The following is a 21,243-nucleotide window of genomic DNA, read 5'->3' on the forward strand; positions in this document are numbered from 1 at the left end:
CCAGTTTATGGACAAGGATGTCATGTGGGACATTGTCAAAAGCTTTGCACAAGTCCAGGTAGATGACATCAGTTCTCTTCCCTTACCCACCAGCGCTGTAATCTCATCATTGAACAAGTTTGTCAGGCATGATTTGCCCTTAGTGAAGCCATGTTGGCTGTCACCAATCACCTCCTTATTTTCCATGTCCCCTAGCATATTCTCCAGGAGGATCCGCTCCATGATCTTGCTGGGCACAGAGGTGAGACTGACTGGCCTGTAGTTCCATGGGTCTTCTTTATTTCCCTTTTTAAAAATGGGGGTTATTGTTTCCCCTTTTCCAGTCAGGGGGAACTTCACTGGACTGCCACGACTTCCAAATATGATGGATGGTGGCTTAGCCACTTCATCCACCAGTTCCCTCAGGACCCTCGAATGCATATCATCAGGTCTCATGGACTTGTACACCTCCAGGTTCCTTAGATGTTTTCAAACCTGATCTTCTTCTACAGTGGATGGTTCTTCATTCTCCCCAGTCCCCACCTTTGCCTTCTGCAGCTTGGGCAGTGTGGCTGGAGCGCTTGACGGTGAAGTCTTAGGCAAAGAAGTCATTGAGTACCTCAGCCTTCTCCATATCCTGGGTGACCAAGCCTCCCTTTTCCTTATGAAGAGGGTCTCATATTTTCCCTAGTCTTCCTTTTATCACTGACATACCTGTAAAAGCTTTTCTTGTTGCCCTTGACATCCCTGACCAGATTTAGTTCTGTCAGGGCTTTGGCCTTCCTAACCTGATCCCTGGCTACTCGGACAGTTTCTTTGTATTCCTCCCAGGCTACCTGTCCCTGCTTCCACCCTCTGCAGGCTTCCTTTTTTATGTTTGAGCTTGTCCAGGAGCACCTTGTTCATCCATGCAGGCCTCCTGGCAGTCTTACCTTTCACAAGCAGTTTAAATGTTATGTATGGCTGTTGCTCTTAAGAGGATCTGTCCTGCTATTCCCTTGATTATGCAGTGCTGCTGTCTCATTTGTACTATCAGTGGTGCTTATGCAGTAGTAACTGTACCAAAGGGAAAGAAATGCAGATGTTGGCAAAAGGAGAGAGCCAGAGTGCCTTTTCCAATGGCAGTAATATACCTGAGTCTGTAGCCAAAACGTTTTGAATTTTGGGATGTATCTCTTCCTTTTCATAGGAAGTGTATTAATCTTTAAGCATAATGGTGATGCTAGACAAGTTAGATATTTCAGAAAATATTGGTGAATCGCTGAGTACCTACTATGGAAGCATGTACCATAATTGATTTCTGAATAATGTGTAACTGTGAGGCTGAGAGTCAAAGTCTATGCTTTGTAACTATATATGTCTTGAATTTGTATACTCTTAAGTATGAACGTCCATTTGCTGAGGTCTTAAAACTGGTTTGGCTTTTTTTCAGAATAGTTACTGAGGTCCAGGTCTCTTCCAGAGCTCTTGATTTAAAATTGCATACACACATGAGGGTAGAATCTGTTCTTTAAAAATGTCGCTTATCGTATTGCAAGTCAGAAAAAGAAAAACAACCTTGTGAATGCTGTCTAAGTTGTTTTCTGTACATTAATGCATGCAATATGTCACATTCATATGTTCTTTCTTTAGTGTATTCCTGTACCTGATATTAACAAACCCCAGTCAACTCATGCTTTTGCAATGACCTGTATTTGGATTCATCTGAATCGGAAGGCCCATAGTGACAACTCCAAGTTACAGATTCCCATTCCTCATTCTCTTAAACATCACCATGAGTGAGTTTTGGGGGTTTTATGTTTTGATTTGTCTCTGGACATAATGGAATAGAAAGCTCCAAGTCTGTATTCAAAATGTATTGTGTGATGGGATGCTGTATAAGGTTTATCAAAGGAATGAGCTCAAAGTCATTCTAAAAGAAAGAGCTCAAAGTCAAAATATTTCATAAAAAGTGAAATGTTGTTATCATACAGCTAATGGAAATAATATATTGCTTCTTAGATGAATATATCTTTTTTACTGATGGAGAATCTGAAAGCAAATTGACTTTTTTTTTTTTTAATTATGCTGTGGTTTGGAAAGTGTGGATAAGCAGTACATTGGGTTAAGTTTTGTCCGGAAAGGTAGTTTTGAAGTGTATTTTTCTCCTGAGGTGTTTCTCTGATGCAGGAACATCATAACACAGCAAAACTGTGGCATAAGATGTAGTCATTTTGTTGTGACACAATAAATACTTTATTTTTTTCTACTATTTTACAATAGATTTTTGACTGGGATTATTGTGACTGTAATCCCATCCCAGAACACATGTGTATTTAATGTTTAATCTCTTCGGCACACAGGTTTTTGCAACAGAGTTTAAGAAATAAAAACTTACAGATGAATGACTACAAGATTGCCTTGTTGTGCAATGCTTATTCAACGAATTCAGAGTGTTTCACTTTGCCAATGGGTGTACTAGTAGAAACTATTTATGGAAATGGCAGCATGAGGATACCTCTTCCAGGGACTAACTGCATGGCATCAGGGTCTATTACCCCGTTGCCAATGAATCTCTTGGACTCACTTACAGTTCATGCCAAAATGAGGTACGGTATGCAGCTAGCTTTTTTTAAATTTTAAACTTGTAAATCTGTGTGTAACTAATTATCATCAGGAAAGCTTTCCTGTGTCTGGACATGTCAGGTATAGACCTGTTGATTTACTTAATAAATTTCTTAACTTTCAAGTCCTTCTTTTTGACTGAAAAATGCTTTCTTTCTTTCCTCAGTCTGATTCATAGCATAGCTACAAGGGTAATTAAGTTGGCTCACGCAAAATCTAGTGTGGCCTTGGCTCCTGCTCTTGTGGAAACCTATAGTCGCCTGTTGGTTTATATGGAAATAGAGTCCTTGGGCATCAAAGGCTTTATCAGTAAGAAAAAAACCCTTTTTTTTTCCTTTTCCTTTTGTTCAGTAGCATTTTCTTTTAATGCAACTAGAGACTGTAGTAAAAATGAAAATCTGATGATGCAGCATGTTGAATACATGTATAAATTATTTTAATATAAAAGAAATTATAGTAGTTATCCTACTGCTGCAGTAAATTTCAGATGGGTGTGCTGCTGTCCCTTTATGCCATCACTTGTATGGTCAGGACCTTCCTAGTTACGCTGCGTTGTGCAAAAATATGCTTAATGGAAAATCGTAAGCAAAGTTACTTAGACGCACATGATATTTAATTGCAGTCGTTAAAATAATTTGCATGTCTGTTGTATACATTCATTCAAAAGATTATTGAGCTCTACACATTTACAGCCTCTTTAGACAGCGCTTGCACACGCAGTCTTTGGAGGTAATACAATTTTCAAATCAAGTATCTGACTTGAAGCTAAATATAACTGTCTATCCACAATGTATTCTGTAGTTGTATTTTAAAGTGTAATCACTTGGAAAACTTACTTTACAAACTCTTTTTCACAAGGTCAGCTCCTGCCAACAGTGTTCAAATCTCACGCATGGGGAATTCTGCACACTCTGCTAGAAATGTTTAGCTATCGGATGCATCACATCCAGCCTCATTACAGAGTCCAGCTGCTCAGCCATCTTCATTCCTTGGCTGCTGTGCCGCAGACTAATCAGAACCAGCTTCATCTGTGGTAAGTGATGGTTACCGTGTTTAACCACAGTCGCAGATTCCTTCTTCATCATGTGTAGAAAGCTGTGTGAGAACTATGTTTTAAATGGGACATAAGTGCTTCCCAGTCTTAGTTCTGTGGCTAAATTGTTTTGTGGTATCTCAGCAGGTCACGTTTCAGAAATACAGTTAAACGTCAGTTGTAGTATTCTGCAGAGTTGCGTGCGGCAGCCTGTTGCGCAGACATGGCAGCAGGGTCACAGGTCGAAACACAGGAATGCGCAACAGAACTGTTGTGTCAGGGAGTGTTGGACAACTGCTGAGCTCCTTGCACTGGAGATAAAGGGCAATGCCTGCTACTTGTAGTTACAGTGACTGGCTCGTCTGCCGGTGGGACTGCACTTGCTTACTCCTGTAGAGGATGTTTCATTCCATTACAAGAGTTAAGTTGGTTCCACTTAGTTCTTTAGTGAAGTTAATTTTCAGTCAGATCAGGGAAATAATCTGATTCACTCTGCAACTGTAAAGGAGTTGGCACAAAGCTATGGTGGCTCTATGTGAACCTGAGAGTGGAGAAGAAAGTGTCACTTCTATTGTATGGCACGTGTATTATATCAGCGTAAGCCACACATAAAACAACAGCAAATTTGGATACAAGAAAGATGGAAAAGGTGGTTAAAGAAGCTCTACAGTTGATGTGCAGGGAAAAGCTTTGAGTTTAACTTGCTGTTTAAAAAAGTTGAAGGGTATGAGAATCAGTATGTAGAATCTGGGGTTTGCTGTAGAATAGTTGGGGAAAAGAATGTCCATTCACTCTTAAGAGTAGAATACTTCTTGTGGGGGTATGTGAGTGAGACAGAGCAACCTTGTTATTATCAGTTCTTATTAAGGAAGTCTAATTACAAAGTAATTTCTTAGTCCAAATTCAAATTGCTCAGTTGCTTATCCTTTATCAAGAGTAAAGAGAACATGTGAAGTCAAGTTTCTTCTTAAATTCAAGGTCTTGCTCTTTTTATTCACCGAAACCTTGTTTTGTCATCTTAGTCTGTGAAATACGGATGTTAAAAGTCACTCGGTAAGCATTGCGTGCAACTAGACTGGAGTAAACTAACCTATGGCTTTGGCATTTCAAAGACATAGTGTTATAAAAGTCTTTTCAATTACTTCAACCTATCTGGTGTGAAAAGCACTTTGAACGAGAGCACGGGAAAATAAAGTGCGTATAAAGTGCAAATCAAAAGCAGTACTTCCTCATTTCTTTAATAAGGACAATTTAGTTCTGTCTGCTTAAAGGTGATGATTGGCTTTGAAACTTCCCATGCATTATTCATAGGTGTTTTATTCTTTTTTTGAATATATTTATTTATCCATGTATCCTTGTTTAGACAAAGATGTTTAAAAGATAACAAAAGGGGGGGCTCTAAATTGGAGAGACTAGAGGTGCTTTTTCAGGGGCTCTGCATCTGGAATTTTCACTAAATCAACTTTTGAGAGCTTTACTTGAAAATACAGTATTTAAATAGTTGATAACAAGTTTATTAAACAGTGGAAAAAACAAACTTTTCCAAAATATTAAGAACGTCACTTTCAAAACAAATGTTTTTGTATTATTTGAAGTAGAAAAATAGGTATTTTTTGAATCTTAGAAGCAGTAGTATAAGCACTATTTGCTAACTGGACTGTTTCCCTCTTTTAGTGTTGAGAGTACTGCTCTAAGGCTAATCACAGCTTTGGGCAGCTCAGAAGTCCAACCACAATTTACACGATTCCTCAGTGATCCCAAAACAGTTCTTTCGGCAGAGTCAGAAGAGCTCAACAGGGCTTTGATCTTAACTCTAGCAAGGGCAACACATGTGACAGGTAATAGCTGTACTGTGAGATAACGTGTAAGTGAAAGCTGTAATCAAGTCATTTCTGTAAAATACTGTTTAATAGAATATCCTGGAAATGACCCAGTCCTAAGACACTTCTGGTTTTGAAAAAAAGTATAATTTTAATTTCCAACTACTTGTTCTTAGGCAAAAGACTATTATTAAAGCAGTACATTGTTTAAAAGTTTGGTTTTATACAGAGATACAGTGTGACTAGGTTTTTTTACTGTTTTATTTTCAGTTTCATTATTTTAAATTTGAATGTTTGGACTGATTACTCTTACATGCCATTTAAAAAAAACATGGGATGTTCACAGCAAGTATGTTCCTCATGTGAAAGCCACTCCCTTTACAGCTTACCTTTAAGAACAAGTGGTGTGTGGTTTGGGTTTGCTTTCTTGGGGAAGGGAGAGGGAGAAGCTTTTATTGTGTATTTTAATGTTTTAACAATGTGCAATGACATGGGTCAGGTCTTTGTTAGCTTTGAGGGGGATGTTTTCTCTATCCGTTTTTATGGTTCTAGTCTGGAGACTTGCTGGAGAGTTACAACAACTGATTTCACAAAAACTGGTGGAGGTAGTTTGAAAGGGAAAGCACTTCTTTGTGTTAGGTTTTTTATTTTTTAACCTTTGCTCAACCTTTAATGTTAAATCAACACTGGGGTTGGGGGGATGAGGCTTGTGGTTTTTTTCTACAGCTTAATTGGGAAAGGTACTGCTGAGCAGCCTTTTTAAAGCAATATAAAATGGAATCTGGCAATTTCATCATCATTATCTTCATGATTTTTTTTAAGTCTAATCAGTTAATCAGCAAAAGCTTGTCTTACTGTCATTACAAGAAATTAAATATAAAATATTAAAATCATGATTGCTTTATTTCTAGCTCAAAATCTAAAAATAATTTTGTTATTGTTAATAGCGTAAAGAATATAACATCCAGCTTGTTCTATAGAGTAAATAAGATTCAAATAAAGGGGATGGGAGAAGTTGGGCAAAAAGGAAACCCAGTTGAACTAGCAAAGCGTTGATGCATGTGACTACAAAATGAACACCAGTAAGAAATGGTTTTTTGTCTGAAATTCTAATATCATCAATCCATTTTCTAGACTTTTTCACAGGCTCTGATTCAATTCAGGGAACTTGGTGCAAGGATATATTGCAGACTATCATGAGTTTTACTCCACATAACTGGGCATCACATACACTAAGCTGTTTTCCAGCTCCTCTGCAGGTAATAGTTTCAACCTGATGATTTTATAATTGGAAATACAAAGAATTTACTCTCTTAACAAGATCCTGTGCCTTTTGCTAGTTGGTGAGATTCTTCTCCTGTCCAGACTACATTCATCTTAAGTCCCTAAAGAATGCAGCATGATTTTAACATTGCCATTTCTTCAGAAAATTAGCTTATCCTGAAGTATTCTAAGACCAAGTTTGGCCAACTTGTACTTCCAGTGGAAGGTAAATCAGATCTTTTAGAAATTAAAAAATAAAAAAAAATAATTGGGAGAAGCCTTTTTTCTTGTGGTGATTTGTCCTGTAGCTTTGTTAGTGATAAAACAGTCACTGTGGTGTCACGGTGAAGCGAACTCATAAGGTGGTAAGTCAGGCAAAAGTTTGCCTGTTCAGGTGTTTTATTCTAGGCTCTGAGTCACAACAAAGCCTACTTTATTTCAGGTATTCTTCAAGCAGAATAACGTACCTCAAGAAAGTCGTTTTAACTTGAAGAAGAATGTGGAAGAAGAATACCGCAAGTGGAAGTCTATGACAAATGAGAATGAGATTATCACACACTTTTCTACGCAACGTTCACCCCCACTTTTCCTTTGTCTCCTATGGAAGATGTTGTTAGATACTGATCACATTAATCAAATTGGTTACAGGTGAAGTTAAAAGATGTGCTATTTCAAAGTTATTACAGCAACATTCTCAGTGCTGAGGACAGGCCTTGTGCATTAACAGCTTGATTGTACTTTTTTCATTAATTGAGAACATGGAAAAAAGGAACGGAGCAAGGTGTTAGCAAGCGTATCATAATACTGAGACTGATTACACCACACAGTGGTCTGCAATGCATATTCTTCCTGGAAAGAGACAAGGATATGAGGTGTTTGAATTAAGCAGTTTACTTGTAATGGCAGTGTTTCAGGCAATCTGAAATAGTAAACTGAAAATATAAAGCATTTATTTACCTAGCCTTTATACATGGATAAAGGTCAAATATTTTTTTTAAAGAAACAAATGTTGGATCAAGGTGAAAATTATTATAGAAGTAGTAATCCTACAATTTTTTTACTTGTTACTGCTAAGAACAGCATCAGCTTCAGCCCTGAAAAATAGATTCTTTCTCTTCAGTCCTTGTTTTAGGTCTGTTGAAACAATATTTATGATAGCATGTGTTATTCTTCTGTGCAGTGGGGACATACCAGTATTCTAATGCTATGGTTATATTAAAATGCATACTGCAGGAAAGCTAGCGTTGAGTTGTAGAAGATTGTCCTAAGAGATGTATAACTAAAAATGCATAACTAAAGCATGGGTTCTGGACAGAATACTATACATAAGAATTGGTGAACCTGAAATATTTCTTCTGATTAGTATCCAGGCTTTGGAATTCTGTTGCTTTAAGGGTTTTTTTGCTTTGGTTTGGGGTTCTTTTCAGTTCACTTAATAAAGGGAGGTTTTTTGTTTTGTTTTTTTTTAAGACAATTGTATTAAAACCCACTAACTCTTATAAAACAGACCTGTCAAAAATGTATTGAGAACAGTAATAATTGTTGCTTTTTAAATCTGTGTAAGCATTCTTGTAACAGAAGTTTTTTGTTTTTTTGTTTTTTTGTTTTTTTTTTGGTGTTTTTTTGTTTGTTTGTTTGCTTGTGTGTTGTTTTTTTTCTTCTTCCCTGGTAGAGTGTTAGAAAGAATTGGGGCCAGAGCTCTGGTGGCACATGTCAGGACATTTGCAGATTTCTTGGTGTATGAATTCTCTACCTCTGCAGGAGGCCAGCAGCTCAATAAATGTATTGAGATTCTCAATGACATGGTGTGGAAATACAACATTGTAACACTGGACAGGTTGATACTGTGTTTGGTAAGTACTGACTTAGAAGATAAGATGCTAGTTCTTCACACAGAGTCTGCTTTCTGCGTCAGTTTTGTAGGAGCAATCTTTTTAAAAATGCATTGGTTTTAAATAGTGACTATTTGCTAACCCAGTAATCAAGTAAAATAATAGATTACTTCTGTAAGCAACATAAAACTCAAAGTATTACTGTTCTCTGAATCTTCAGGGGAAGCTTTTCTTGGTTATTTAATAGCAACCATTGAAGTGGTATTATTAAATGTTGTTATTAGTGCTTTGAGTCTCTGAGGTCAGACCTATGCAATTATTTCTGCAGCCTGAAAAGGTAGAAGGGGTATGGCATGCTGTGATTCAGAAACAAATGGAAAATTTTGTACCCATTAGAGTATGCTATCTTTGCTTGGAATTCAGCCTGTTTCATCAGAAAAGGAGAGAAATGGCATTCTCCGTCTTTCCAGGTTATCCTACAAAATAAAGCAGAACTTACCTAGTGAGAATTAAATTTTCCTTCAGTAATTATTCTCTACTTACATTTTAAAATGTCGTCTTAATGTAAAGTTGATTGTTTGAATTTTAGTTTGGTTTTCAAACTGAGGTCTAAACATGTCAGAGTGGCCAGAAGTTTGAAGCAATCTTAACTTCATTATCATTAATTGGTTATTTTCAAGAAGAGAACTGACAGCAGAAAGAGAGCTAGAATTCTTGGAGAATGTGCTGTCACTGGGGAGTTTGTAAGACTTTCTGCCTATGGAATAAAAAATGTGATGGGTAGTTTTCACAGGACGTGATTGAACCTCCCTCTGTTCTGTGTCTTCACTTGAAAAGTACAGTGGAGAGACCATTCACCAGTGTGAATTTGTGTGCAGATATACCTAAGGTGATAGCCAATGTTTAGGGATTATAAAGCAGACAGCAGCGTCAGCTGTAATTCCATATTTTCTGATCCTTTTTTGTTTAAGGCGATGCGTAGTCATGAAGGAAATGAAGCTCAAGTCTGTTACTTTATAATTCAGTTACTCTTACTGAAGCCTAACGATTTCAGAAACAGAGTGAGTGATTTTGTGAAGGAGAATTCTCCGGAGCACTGGCTGCAGAATGACTGGCATACTAAGCATATGAGTTATCACAAGGTATCAAAGCTAACAAAATTCTTTTGTTGTCATACTTTCTGTGGAGTTGAGATCAGCCAAAGAATCTTTTTTCCTGTAAATGACAGGACAGCTATGTCAATTTTTGGAGTTAATTAGTAAGTAGTAATTTATTTGGGCTAGTATTTAAAAAAAAAAAAAATCACTTTTATATTGCAGTGATATTCAAAGGTAGAAGCAGCTGAAGAGTTGGTTGGAGATTCATTCTTACTCATGTAAATACAATAATTTAAAAATCTCGGTTTTACTGAAATTCATTTAGAACAAGAGTTTTTATGCATCAGGGATAAGGTATTTCCTGTGGTGTTTTGTGACTATAACAATAGTTAAACCTACATTTTCTCCTAATTATTAAAACTTCTTCCATCTCCTGTGTGGCAAGCACATGATACCCTGATATGTTAGAGAAGGGGATTGCTGAGATTTTAATGCTGCTGTAAACATAGTGGCTTCTGCTGGCTGGAAGAGGATGTACCAATGGAGTGTTCTGTCAAAAGATAACTCAGCAGTGTCTTAACAGTGCCTAAAAATGTAAGGGTAGCAGGGAAGCAAATTATATTAGCCTGGAAAGTGCTCTGATGTGGCTGCACAGTTACTAGACCCAATCTGGCATATAGCAGTTTCAGTTACAAGTAAAACACTAAGCTCAGCTTTCAGCTGTACTCATCTGGTGTTTGAGTACACTCCAGTTCTTTCCCAGGGAGTTATTACATGCATATTATTTCTAGTGGTCTGATTCAGTATATGATGCAGAAATTTTCAGTAGTGCTGATTTCCCCTAGGTTTTCTCTTAAAATACTTGACAAAGGGACACATAAGTGCTGGCTGCTTTCAGCTTTGCCTTGGGATGCTTAATGCTCTCTTATGCCCACTTTGAGCAAACTTTGTTTTGTTTTGTTTTTTCTGAAGAAGTTGTTATCTACCAGTCATAATAACTAAATAATTTCACTCAGAGATTAATTTTCTTTAGTAAGCTTTATGGTGAAATCATCTCACTGCATTCATGTGTGATAATGAGGGTTATGAAGCGTCTTTTTAAAGCGATATAGATGCTGAGTGTTTAATGCACTGCTTTTAAGGAAAGAACTTTTGATTTTGTTGGATTTCTTTCTCTCCAGAAATATCCGGAAAAGCTGTATTTTGAAGGCTTGGCAGAGCAAGTCAATCCCCCAGTTCAGATCCAGCCCCAGTACCTGCCAATTTATTTTGGAAATGTATGCCTGCGCTTTCTGCCAGTGTTTGACATTGTAATCCATAGATTTCTGGAACTGCTTCCAGTGTCCAAATCACTAGAAACTTTATTGGATCATCTGGGAGGTTTATACAAATTCCATGGTAGGTTATCTGTGAATACAGACTTTTATTCCTGTTACGATCATTCTATTCTCGTTCATCTCCTTCATTCATAATTTTCATCTATTAGCACAGCAGTGTTTAATCATTTCCTATTCTGTAAGCGCTGTGTACATTTTCACAGAGAAATACAATTCCTATTTAGTGAATTTCAGCCTACAAACAATGAACTCACTTTCATTCAGGTAGCTTGCTATTCATGCTTCCTTCACATCTTTCCCTTTCACTCCCTTCTAGTAGTAAGTACTTGGACCTGTGTCCTAACAAACTTTCTGTTACCACGACTGAAACAGCTAAAAACCAGTTCTTCCATCTATCCTTGTTTAAAATTCAAATATTTTAACTTGATTTTTTTCACACTTTAATAACTGCACTTTTGTAATAAGCTTTTGTATAGATGTCATTGCCATGTTATGCCCAGACATTTTACAATATTATTTCTTTACTGTGACCATACCTGGATTCTTCCTATTTAATGCCTTTTATACGAAGAGATGATTTAGATGGTTTACTCAAAAGTATATTAGTACTATCATTAAGATATGAACTGTTGCTAATACATACTTTCTTTGCTCAACTTCTACCCTTCTACAAACACATAAAGTATACGTACAAGACAAAGGGAAATCAGTGTTACAGTGTAGTGAAATAAAGAACATGAATCAATTCTATATGTGCTGTTTTTAAATACATACAACTTAGTCTTGCAGAGCTCTTGATTTTAATTTTATGTTTGCCACCATAAACATAATAGTGATGCTAGAAGTTATTTCTGTGTTTTGTTGTTTTCCTTTTCTTCTTGGCAGACCGTCCAGTGACTTACCTGTACAACACTCTTCACTATTATGAGAGGCATCTCAGAGAGCGCACAAACCTCAAGAGAAAACTTGTTCATGCCATAATTGGCTCTCTCAAAGATAATCGCCCGTTGGGCTGGTGTTTAAGTGATACTTATCTCAAATGTGCTATGAATCCCCGAGAAGACAATCCATGGATTCCTGATGACACTTACTATTGCAAACTCATTGGAAGACTAGTAGACAATATCCTTAAAGCTTGCATTAAGCTGTGCCAATGTTTTATAGCTTTGTTTCATCGAAATATAAAGTTCAATTTCCATCTATTCAGACACGAAATAAAGCTTGCAGTCTTTATTTAGCAGCATATATTAGTCTAAATTCATACTAGTTTACTTCAGTGTACTTTTTTTACTATTCTACACAGGGACTGAGCTGCCCTAGTAAAAACATCTTGAAAGATACAGTGAAAACAAAGTACAGTACAAATATATAAATATTCCACTGTTTAATGCATCACTTATAAATAGAAATACTGATGTTTATGCATTCCGAATTGAATTCTAATGGCCACATAAAATCAGCTTGATACAAAGCATGAGTATTTTAAAAAAAGTAAAAAATGAGATTATTCTTAGTAATGGCATTAGAAAAAGTAAAATGTTGTAAGCAGTGCCACATTTAAGATGTTACATACCTAGCTGTGTCTAGTTGAAGATCGGTGCATGTGCTGTTAGCAGCTGCTGAGAATCTGTTTTTTAGGAGGGAAAGACTAAAAAAGTTATGTTTTTAACACAAACCTGTATTTTCTTAATTGCTGCCTTTTATTAGTTTTTACAATTATGGCTACAAATGACTTAAATTTCTGTGGAAATAGCTGGCGAACCCATGCAGCTATGTTCTAGAGAATAGCGATAGTGGAATCTCCCTGAACATTGTCTTCTTTCTGGGTCAGCTTTACAGGAGTTGACCAAATTTCTGGATGTTATGTGTTATGTGTGTTCCTTCACTCCTCTTTCTGAACTTGCCTTTCTTTTATGTGTAGCTTGAAAGAAGTTTATTAGATCTCTGAAAAGAAAGCTAAAATTTTTATAAACCCCTGCCTTTATGCAAATGGTAACAGTGTGTTCGGAGATCTTTTCTATATGTAGCTCAAATGAGTTAGTCTTGGTTGGGAAAGTGGAATATTTTCAGAGACTAAGCAGGTGCTCATTTTGCATAAACTGTCACCCTAGAGGTCTGCAGGAAGTTCTTATACTGAAGGAAATCAATGGTTTCAGATTATGCAGAGTAGAAAATTCTTGTTATTTTCATCTTCTTATCTTGTAAGCAGATGGTGAATGAGGTGGTTGGTGTTGTTTTGTTTGACCTCTTAGGGAAATTTAAACTCTGCATGACCTTGGGTGTGTGATATACTTATGTATTCACACAGTCCTTCAGTGATTGAGTATCATTGCCTTATATTCATACTTTTGTCCATATGTCCTCTTTTTATGAAATGTGGTTGTTTTTATTTCTTCTCAGTAACTTATCTTTCATTTCAGTTCAACTTAGTATGTGCAGTATATACATATATTTTAAGCAGTGTGCTGCTCACATTAGGCCTTGTTGGGTCAGCTTGTTTTCCTTAATCATTGTCACCTATGGCAGGCAAATCACCTGGTCCATTTCCGAATTGTGACTGGAGATTCAATGAGTTTCCAAACCCAGCTGCCCATGCTCTCCATGTTACCTGTGTTGAGCTCATGGCTCTGGCTGTTTCAGGGGAGGATGTGGGCAATGCACTACTGAATGTTGTACTGAAGAGGTATGTTGGCTCTCTGAAACTGTTTTCTGCAATATGTAATATATAATTAGAGATTGCTGAGGTAGTCTGTGATACTAATTTTCTTAGGGTTTTATAAATTTTTAATTAAGTGTAAATACTTTAAGTTTTATGTATAAGGTATTTTTGGAGAACAAACAAAGGCTATAGAGATCAAGCAGAAAAATCATGTGTTGGATTTCTGTGCTGTCATGGATTGTGTGTGCCTCCAGAACAGTTGATACATCATGATCCCCTTAAAAGACAGAGGGAAGACCTTGCACAAGCAAAGAACTTGTCCAGTGGGTTCAGTGGCATGGAGGCTGGAAAAAGTCTTCTCTCCTTTGGGCTGTGCTGGGTGGAGGACATTCCATCAGTTAATAGCCCAGCATCTTTGAACACAAAAAAAGGGGCAGGAAGCATTGTCAGGACTCTGAATCCTACTGATGCTAATGTAAAACCAAAGGTACTTTGAAACAGTGGTGTGACAAGGCTAGTCTTGTGTCATGATGCATTATGTTTGACCCACAGTTCTGTTTCTTGCTCAGCCACTGTGAAAAGAACCTAAGTGAAAGAAAGGACCTAGTATTCTTGCAGTGATTTAGATGTCATCTTTGAGCAATGACAAACTGAAGTGATTGGTTTTCAGCCTCATTCAGCTTAGTAATGTATTATTCTTGGCTCTGTTTGGGTCACATGGAGAAGTCAACAAAACCTATTCGGTAGGAAGAACAGTGTGATAACAAACAGCCTCTGAAGCTACTAATGCAAAATCATGCCTGAAAAAAGTTTTGCAAGCAACGTCACAATGGCATTTTTACTGTCTGTTGACTTTCATAAATACCTGTATGTGTATAGTTCTCTCAACTTGAGGAATATTCTTTGGATAAGTATACCTTGTCTTATTGTGCACCAGAAACACAAATTGCAGTTGTGAATTTCAGAGCTTCAGTTTTCTGTTTTCTCTGTCTCTAGTCAGCCCCTGGTGCCAAGAGAGAATATCACAGCTTGGATGAATGCTATTGGACTAATTATCACAGCCTTACCAGTGAGTCAACATGTTGCATTTTAAAATAAAAATAATCTTTTCTTCCATGTAAGGTTTATCATCTTTCTAGAGTATGTTGTAAAAACTTCTGCAGTTTGCGGTGTGATAGCCAACATCTATAGATTCCACAGAGAGCTATTCAGAAAGCTACTTCATGTTTGAGAAACATCCACTCCTCCATCATGGAAAAATTGACCAGGTTTTCTGTTTATCTATTATGTTTTGAGGCTAGGATGAAAAGTAGTAAATCACTCCTATATAAAAACATAGTTAAATGCCACATGTGTAGTATTAATTGAGAACTGGAACCATGAAATAAGGAGCTCTGTAAGGGTTCTGATGCAAAGCTAATTTTCTGTTGATGCTTGCACTTACCCATCCCAAATCTCTTAAACCATGTAAATGAGATGTGCCTACAACTGCAAAAGCAAATACATGTAGTATTAGAGTTTGTGCATCAGTAGAAACTTTGATCTTCTGAATATGACTCTTTGTACCTGACCAGGACCTTTGTACCTGCCTGAATAATTGTGATTTTACTTACCTGTTGCTTATATGTGCAACAGTTACCCTTTCCATACGACTTCTCTTCCCCAACAAAATGGTTCCTTTTCTTGGAAGAAAGCCAACATGGATTTAATCCTTATTATTTTTATAATGCTGCTTCTTCCTGTTCCCTCTCCTTGCATCTTCATCTATGGTCTTTGACTTTTGTGTGGTTTTTTTTGTTTCCTGTTTCCTTCTTGGATTTTTAATCAGTTTGTGCATGTACTCAGAAAACCCAGAAAATTCTCAGTCTTCCATTAAGTCTTCCATTAAGGCTTTTTGGCTCTGCTCTGCTTCTTTTGGAGACCTTTATATTAGCTAACTAAATAATTAAATTCATTAAATATGTCTTGATAATGCCACATCCTTGAGTGTGCCACATGCACTATCATGGATGCTTTCTGTATTGTGCATCTTAGTTTTCACGTTTGTCCGACAGGGTTATAAACTACCACGTAGTTGAAAACATCTTACAAATGCGATAACGGTAGAAAGAGTTGAGGAAGCATTGTCTTCTTAGATGGTGTTCTTTTCAGAAGCAATTCCGACTTTTTTGTTCTTTTTCCAGGAGCCGTACTGGATTGTTCTCCATGATTGCATTGTGAACGTTATCAACAGTCCCAGCTTGACGTCAGAGACAGAGTGGGTTGGTTACCCATTCCAGCTGTTTGACTTCACAGCGTGTCACCAGTCTTATTCTGAGATGAGTTGTAGCTACACTTTGGCATTGGCACATGCTGTCTGGCATCATTCTAGCATTGGACAGCTTTCTCTTATTCCTAAGTAGGTGTAATGATATTTGATTATTTCATTTATCTTTTCAATTCCATGCATATTGTAGATAACAAAGCTGTGCCTGTAGCACTTATACCAGTAAATATGTACAGGGGAGCTCCAAAACTCACCACATGCATCACAAGTTTTTTTCCAGCTGACATAGCTCTTGTTATCTGTAAGCTTCAGGGCTTTCATCTGGACTGTGACTGCCTTTTTAATAAGCCTTTTTTAATCTTGATTAGCTTTTATGTTTTTATTAATTTCAATTTTTCTTAAACCATTGACTGTGGCATATTCCTAAAGCATCAACTATAATCAGTAAATGTATCCTCAATTCTAGCAAGTACCCTCTACTCCAAGTTGAGATGCTTTGCTGACTGAAGGATGTGGTAGTGGTCCACTTAATCATTAAGGCAAATAAAAAATTCCACTGCATTAAAAAGTTGATTAGACTTTCCCCAATGCTGTGTTAATGAGAGAACCAACAGACTTTACTTACTAAGTCTTAAAATACTGAACAAAAATGAAGGTGGTGTGATGTATTTCTCTCAGTTAATCCTGAATCTTGATTTAAGGCTAGTGTTAAAACATCAGGGGACAGCTTTTTGACAGTGTGTAGCGTTCTGCTGAACTTAGAATTGTTGCCTGTTCTAGTCCAGTAATAATGCCTGGAAATGTTCTAGAGCTTCACTGAAGTAACTAATAACTAATACTTGCAGAGCTACACTGTATTTTCTAAAATGAAGGCCCAGATCTGTGAGAGAGAATGTGATGTTTTGGCTAGAATTTGGGATAGGGAAAAGAAAGAAAAAACAAAAAAAAATCCAGTTGAAGTAGTAAATGTCTTGAAATACTACAGGTTTCTCACAGAAGTATTGATACCCATAGTGAAAACAGAGTTCCAGTTACTCTACGTTTACCACCTTGTTGGTCCTTTTCTACAACGGTTCCAGCAGGAGAGGACACGATGCATGATAGAGGTAAAGTGTAGCTCTTGGTCTACTTTATACGGTATATATTATTTTAGCTTTGCAATTATATTACAAAGCAGAATCTGATAGAGATCTTCGATAAACATTCAGAATTAAATTCTATACAAGTTAAACAGTATTTTCAAGGATCTGAATTGCTGAGTTGGTGTTCAGCTACCCAGGTAACTAATCTTGTCAGCTTGGTTCAGGATAAAACACCTAGCACTTTTATTTTTAACAAGAAAAGAAATACAACCCCAAAAATAGCAAGCAATACAGGCTTTCTTTGGCTCTCAAACTGCAGGCAAAATATGCGTCAGACTTACTGACTGTTTTAAAAGCTTCTGTTCAGGGGAAGGAAGTATGCAGGAGCTGAATTGTAAGGATGGAGGAGCACAAGCTGTTTCCTACATTCATATCAATGTGGATAAGGGTAAGGGAGGAGAAAAGAGATGGAGCTGGCCAGTAGGCAGATGAGCTGAAAAATGGCAGCTAGCAGAGACCCTTCTAGAAAGAAGAGCTTAACTTGGGAATCCCAAGCTATCTGTGCTGTTTATAAATATACACAAAGCCTATATGTCAAGTATGCATCTTGTCTCCCTCTAGAGCCTGACCAACATAAATACAGGTCAACCACCACTACTGATTACTTTTTCATCCCCAGTTACCAATGTCTGTGCTGGGGACTTCACTCTTAACCATCTTAGGTCCCTGTTAGTTCCTGTGCTGCAGCTCTCCCCATCCCACCCTGCCCCCAGTCTTTCCTGAAATACTTAGTTTGCATACATTGTTTTGTGAAGAAGTCAAAAAGCGGGAGAAGAGTTTTGTAACTTTTGTTCCCATGTTTTTTGATATATCATGAACACAGGATACTGTAAGAAACTGTATCAGGTAGTTAGATAATCATATGGCAGTGTTTCTGTGTACTTGTTTACATATTTCCTTCAGTTTTACCTCTGAGTTACAGCTTTTTCTGGGTTTTTTTAAGTACATGTTGGAAGTATGAAAAAAAACTAAACATATGTAAATCTTTAGGAATGCTTTTTTCTTTTTTTCTTTTTTTTTTTCTGTCTTAAAGCTACAATAAAAGTAGCTCCAAAAAGTTTTTTCATAAAGCTGTGCTTAAGTAAAAGTATGGGAGAGCAACAGAAAGTACTGTATAGATTCCTGTGTATAATACTATAAATTGTTAGTAAGTATTGCTTTGACTGGTTTCTTCCTTCCCTCCATCAGGAGGGAAATTTTTTCTGTGCCTGCATTCTCTGTATTGAACCAAAATATAGGAAAGGTTAAAAAGCTGTCACCTTTCCATGCTGCTTAGCATTCCCATACCACTCCTTTTTCTTTTGATTTCAGTGTGAGGAAATAGTAAGGGATTGCTACCCTCAGAGTAGGCAGCAACTATCACGTGGCTTCAATAAGCAAGCACAAAGCTCAAGTTTCACATTGCCATCTTTAAGTGGTTGTAGGCACACATATGTTTGCACACAATGCTTCCTTAATAAGTATATTCAAACACTGTAGTTGTAAACTTTTTGTAGAGAACGCTTGTACCGTTAAAATGCACTGTGTTCATTTGCTGAAGACCTTACCGGAGTCTAGATATAAGCTGAGTGCAATAAACTGTAATGTCTTCTCTCTCGAAGACTCAAATCTTGTGCTTAGCTTTTCCTTGTTATTTACTGAGGTCTGCTTTTCCAAATTTTGTAGCCACTTACTGAAACCATATTGCAGTGATGATTAAGCACTAATTATGTAGCATGTACCAAAATACCATCATTGCACTCACTGGAAGTTAACTTGGGAATAGGGGATCATTTAGTTAAGCATAACGGCATGAGTTAAGACCTGCCCATTTGTCCTTGTAAGAAAGTAAATAGGAATCACATATATTTAAAAAGCAGTACATATATTTATTCTGCTGTTTAACTGCATTTCTACTCTAAAGCATTTTAAAACCTGTTTTCATTTGGGGTGCTTTTTGTGTCTGTGGAAACAGATTGGAGTGGCATTTTATGAAATGCTCCTGAATGCAGATCGGTACAGCTCACACCTGAACTACATGGATCCTATATGTGACTTCTTGTATCATATGAAGTATATGTTTACAGGTGACAGTGTGAAAGACCAAGTAAGTAAACAGTAGATACTTATACTTTAATTATCTTTCTTCCCATATAGCAATTTAATCTTTTTATGAATTATTTTCATTGGTAGAAGAATAACAAAATGCTTAACAGTTGACTAGTCTCTGTGCGTAAATTAGGAAGTCGGTGCACCTCTACACATTTAAAAGCTTCAGATACATTAGACTAGGTGTCTCACATTTCAGGATTCATTTCTGTAGTCTGAAGTTTAAGATACAGCTTGAGGGTGCTTTAAGTACTATTATTAAAGCAATCACTAGAAACAAAGGTATTGGATATGTCATAACTTTTCTCCTCATTTCAATTTGTATCTTTTAAGTTTCTACCTAATTTCTGATTCATTAATATAACTTCACATGTGACAAAAGCAAGAATGCATCCATGTTCAGTAAACGTTCACTCAATTTAAGTTCAGTTTGTTACAGTATGCACTTTTAAAAGTGTCAGTTGTGTGAATTGTTTTGCAAAGCTTTGGTGTACAACTGGTACACCGGGTAGGGTTTTTTTTAAGGTTAGTTATCAGAAGAGGTCCAAAAGTTAACATGGTAAATAAAATATTAACGTAAATACCACTATTTACTATATCTTTTTCCTTTTTTCATTGTGCTAACATGATGTTTGTGTACAGTAGTGAAATATGTCAAAATACTCCAGTTTAACCAAATGTATTTCTGTCTTCTTTTTTTTTTAACAGGTTGAGAAAATCATTTGTAATTTAAGACCAGCTTTGAAACTTCGGTTACGCTTCATAACACACATCAGCAAAATGGAACCAGCTGCTGTTCCACAACAACCTCTCAATAATGGGTCACCAGCACAACAGCCTAGCCAAGTGCCTGTTAATGTTGCTTTGCCAGTAACACAGTGAAATAAAGTGTTCAGCTGGCCTTGATGTGAAGGCTTCCTTCTGTTACTAATCACGGTGAAACGTAATCTGATCTGAAATCTGGTATGCTGTATAAAAGGAAAGAGAGCCACATACAGATTTCTGCTTCGTTTTCTTTTGCATAATGAAGCAGTCTAGCTCTGCATGCCAGTCATCTTAGCTATTTATATCAGACACTAGATGAGGTACATGTTGCCTTTCTCTGAAAGCACTGAGTAGATTCTCTGCAAGCAAATACATGGATTGCTGAAGAGTTTACAATACCCTGCTCCCTGTCCTGGTTTGAGTGATCTGGATTTTTCCTTTCTTTGTCTGTGATACAAAAGGACACTTGATGTATGTAGCCTGGTAGAAAATGGCTTTTTTTAAATTTGGGTTCCGCCTTATTAAAAATGTCTATTCTTTTTGTCCAGCAGAAGAATTTAAATTCTCTTTGTCTTTGGGGCAGACAAGCTTTTACACAAAAACGCTCCTAGACAGAGAGATTGCATCAGTTATATTGAGTTAATGATAACGTTCCTTCCAAAGACTAAGAATGAGCCTTTGAAAATATTTGTAAATTTTGTATGTACAGTTTACATTCAACAAATGAGCAATGGGTTTGATCTAGCATCAGTTATTAGACTGTTAGATTACTATTCAGAGGCTGTCTCTAATGAATCTATTGGAAGTCTGCATATTCATTTCAAGCTGTGCTGGTTCATATTTTATCTTTCCTGTTTGGGAAATGGTGTAGTTTTTATTAAGTCAATCCCATGAATTTATTGATATCTTCTTATATGTTAGATTTGTATAATAGTACTTTATGTTTTATGTGTACTGCGTTCAGCAGGTTTTGATAACAAAATTGAAAGGCTCAGTGTTTTGTAAATACTCATCTTGTTTGACAAACTTTTTTAATTAAAAAAACCCACTTTAAAAGACTGTATTAGTCTTGTTAAGTTTGTTTATTTTCTATACCCATTACCTTAAAAATAAGGATTGACTGTAGCAAGTATACTTCCATGTCCGAAGTTCTCTATCAGCTTTACAATAATGCCAGTTTTAACTTGTTACAAATAGAGTCCAGATTGGTAAGGTCAGGTCTAATTTATATCTTTCTGTACAAATTTAAGTAATGAAAAATTGTTGTTGATTCAATGGGCAGAAGTTTTTTTATCTGTTAGGTTTTGAAGGACAGCAAACCTGGCTTGCTGGAAACTGCTGTCATGTGTATTGTACTT

At 36.7% G+C, this 21,243-nt stretch overlaps 1 protein-coding gene across 7 annotated transcripts in view; it reads left to right on the forward strand.

The window, feature by feature from the left end:
- MED23 (mediator complex subunit 23) overlaps positions 1-20,944 on the forward strand; it is a 42,870-nt gene extending 21,926 nt beyond the window's left edge. For 5 of the 7 annotated variants that reach the window (XM_074819087.1, XM_074819090.1, XM_074819088.1 and 2 more), the window contains 17 exons: positions 1,612-1,757; positions 2,322-2,567; positions 2,750-2,892; positions 3,442-3,616; positions 5,291-5,454; positions 6,571-6,695; positions 7,142-7,347; positions 8,372-8,552; positions 9,503-9,673; positions 10,810-11,026; positions 11,851-12,087; positions 13,483-13,648; positions 14,621-14,693; positions 15,808-16,022; positions 16,876-16,996; positions 18,987-19,118; positions 19,829-20,944. In XM_074819087.1, coding sequence (XP_074675188.1) covers positions 1,612-1,757; positions 2,322-2,567; positions 2,750-2,892; positions 3,442-3,616; positions 5,291-5,454; positions 6,571-6,695; positions 7,142-7,347; positions 8,372-8,552; positions 9,503-9,673; positions 10,810-11,026; positions 11,851-12,087; positions 13,483-13,648; positions 14,621-14,693; positions 15,808-16,022; positions 16,876-16,996; positions 18,987-19,118; positions 19,829-20,002 — 2,892 coding nt within the window. In that variant the 3' untranslated portion in view covers positions 20,003-20,944. The remainder of the gene's footprint in view (positions 1-1,611; positions 1,758-2,321; positions 2,568-2,749; positions 2,893-3,441; positions 3,617-5,290; positions 5,455-6,570; positions 6,696-7,141; positions 7,348-8,371; positions 8,553-9,502; positions 9,674-10,809; positions 11,027-11,850; positions 12,088-13,482; positions 13,649-14,620; positions 14,694-15,807; positions 16,023-16,875; positions 16,997-18,986; positions 19,119-19,828) is intronic. The other 2 variants (XM_074819091.1, XM_074819092.1) reach the window with 1 other exon arrangement.
- The last annotated feature ends 299 nt before the right edge of the window (positions 20,945-21,243 follow it).

The sequence above is a fragment of the Strix aluco genome, chromosome 3, assembly GCF_031877795.1.
Source record: "Strix aluco isolate bStrAlu1 chromosome 3, bStrAlu1.hap1, whole genome shotgun sequence".
NCBI lineage: Eukaryota > Metazoa > Chordata > Aves > Strigiformes > Strigidae > Strix > Strix aluco.